At 36.6% G+C, this 1960-nt stretch overlaps 1 protein-coding gene across 1 annotated transcript in view; it reads right to left on the reverse strand.

The window, feature by feature from the left end:
• Positions 1–1960, reverse strand: part of Dars (aspartyl-tRNA synthetase) — a 122494-nt gene that overhangs the window by 7593 nt on the left and 112941 nt on the right. Inside the window, exons 14-15 of the mRNA XM_023709691.1 lie at positions 1745–1856; positions 1387–1458 (exon numbers count right to left, since the gene is read on the reverse strand). Of these exons, the coding sequence (XP_023565459.1) occupies positions 1387–1458; positions 1745–1856 (184 nt within the window). The remainder of the gene's footprint in view (positions 1–1386; positions 1459–1744; positions 1857–1960) is intronic.

Here is a 1960-nt window from a genome sequence, read left to right on the forward strand (position 1 = left end):
TGTTTTTCCCTTTTTGTCAGTGCTGGAGAAAAAACTTCACATCCACAGCCCAGTCACTGGCTTTGTTTGTGAATATGAGATATCACTGCACTGCCCAAGTTGGCCTCAGATTCATCATCTTGTCACCATTTACCAAGAAGCTGGAACTGCAGATATGCTATGCTCAGCTTATTTGTTTATTTTGGTGCTGGGACTAAAACTCAAGGCCTTGTGCATAACTATCTTTTGTTGTTTTTGAGAGAAGGTTTCACAATGCAGTTCAGTCTGGCCTTGAACTTACTCTGTAGTTCAGGCTGACTTCAAACTCACAGTAGTCTTCATTGTCTCAGCCTCCTGAGTACTGTGACTTTAGGCATGTGTCACCACACCTGGCTGTCACTGCCTTTTGATGCATAATGTCATAAATTTTTCAGAAGTCCAATTTAGCTATTTTTGTTCTGTGACTTTCATGTCATACCCAAGAAATCACTGCCAAAACTATGTAGTGACAATTTTGCCCTGAGGGCTTTAAGAATTCTATAGTTTTAGGTCTTATTTTAGGGCTCAGATATGTTTTGGGTTGAGTTTTTATTTTATTTTTGGCCAGCTCAGGCCACCCTGAGGTGTTGGGGATCGAACCAGGGGTCCCTGCATGCTTGCCTAAGTAGGCGCTTCAGACTGATAAGCTATCTTGCTGGCCCTGGGTTTTGTATCTGCTGTTAGGAAGGGCCCAATTTCATTCTTTTACACATGGGTATCTGTTTTCTCAGAACCATTTGCAGATTGCCTTTATCTTTTTAATTTGACATTTTTTTGTAAGCATATTTACTACCTATTTACCATGTCCTTATCAACAACAAAAACTTCACCAAAGCCATACATTCAGAATTCTTTTTAAGACTTTTGATATGGATCTCAAAGATGAGTTAATACGTATTTACACCACAGAGGGAACAATTTACATATATGGCAGAAGAAATCCTAAAAGGATTTCTATTAAAGTGAAATGTTACACTTCAATAAACAAACCAGAGGTAGTACAGAGGCACAACTTTAACTTGGGTCAATGTGAGTGTACTAAAGATAGGGAGAGAACATAGAACACCCAACTTTCAAAAATTTGGTTTCTAAACTCTAAAGAAAAATCAAGGCTAGAAACAAACAAATACATATATATTTTTGTAGGGCTGAGGACTGAATCCAGAGCTTTATGCATATGCTAAGCAAGTGCTCTAGCTTTGACCCTTAGTCTTAGAGTATTTTAGAACATACAAACTAGCCATTTATTTTGTACTTTGGAAATCATATTTTTACTTATTCATAATTTTCTTTAAGAATTCTTATGATTTAAATTTGCATTATACTTAGCACTTGTAGACTTATTGTTAAGCACTAAAAGAACATTACCAATGCCTCCACCAGCATGAGGGGGAGCTCCAAAGCGGAAGGAATCGATATAAGCCTTAATTTTCTCCAAATCTACAAAGAACAAAAACAGAAAACTTTTATCATCTTAAACTTTTAAAAAAAGACCCACAATAGTTAGCACTATTAAATGAAGATTAAAAAAAGAAAAGAAGCTTTCTGAGCAATCTTTAACATGTTTACAACGTTTTATTTTCAGAAAATACATTCTAGACTAGGGACACAGCTCAGCAGCTTAAGTGCCTGCCTAGCAAGCATGAGATCCTGAGTTCAACTCCCAGTGCCAAAACACAAAAACAAAACAAAATGGAATATACATTCTAAATATGTATTTGTTTACCAATTCCATGATGTAAGGCTCTCTCTGTTAACAACTGAGGATCATGTATTCTTTGAGCTCCTGACAATATTTCTTCTCCTCTCATGAACATATCATAAGAGTTAGACTGTTTCTGCAGGAAAAACAAAACAAAAACACCACTTTTCAATTGCTACCATACTTTTCCCCGCTGTTAAAGTATGTGAACAGCCTGTGCTGCATGAAGACCAAGTTTCT

Source organism: Octodon degus, unplaced genomic scaffold (genome assembly GCF_000260255.1).
Source record: "Octodon degus isolate 3935 unplaced genomic scaffold, OctDeg1.0 scaffold00014, whole genome shotgun sequence".
Classification (NCBI taxonomy): Eukaryota; Metazoa; Chordata; class Mammalia; order Rodentia; family Octodontidae; genus Octodon; species Octodon degus.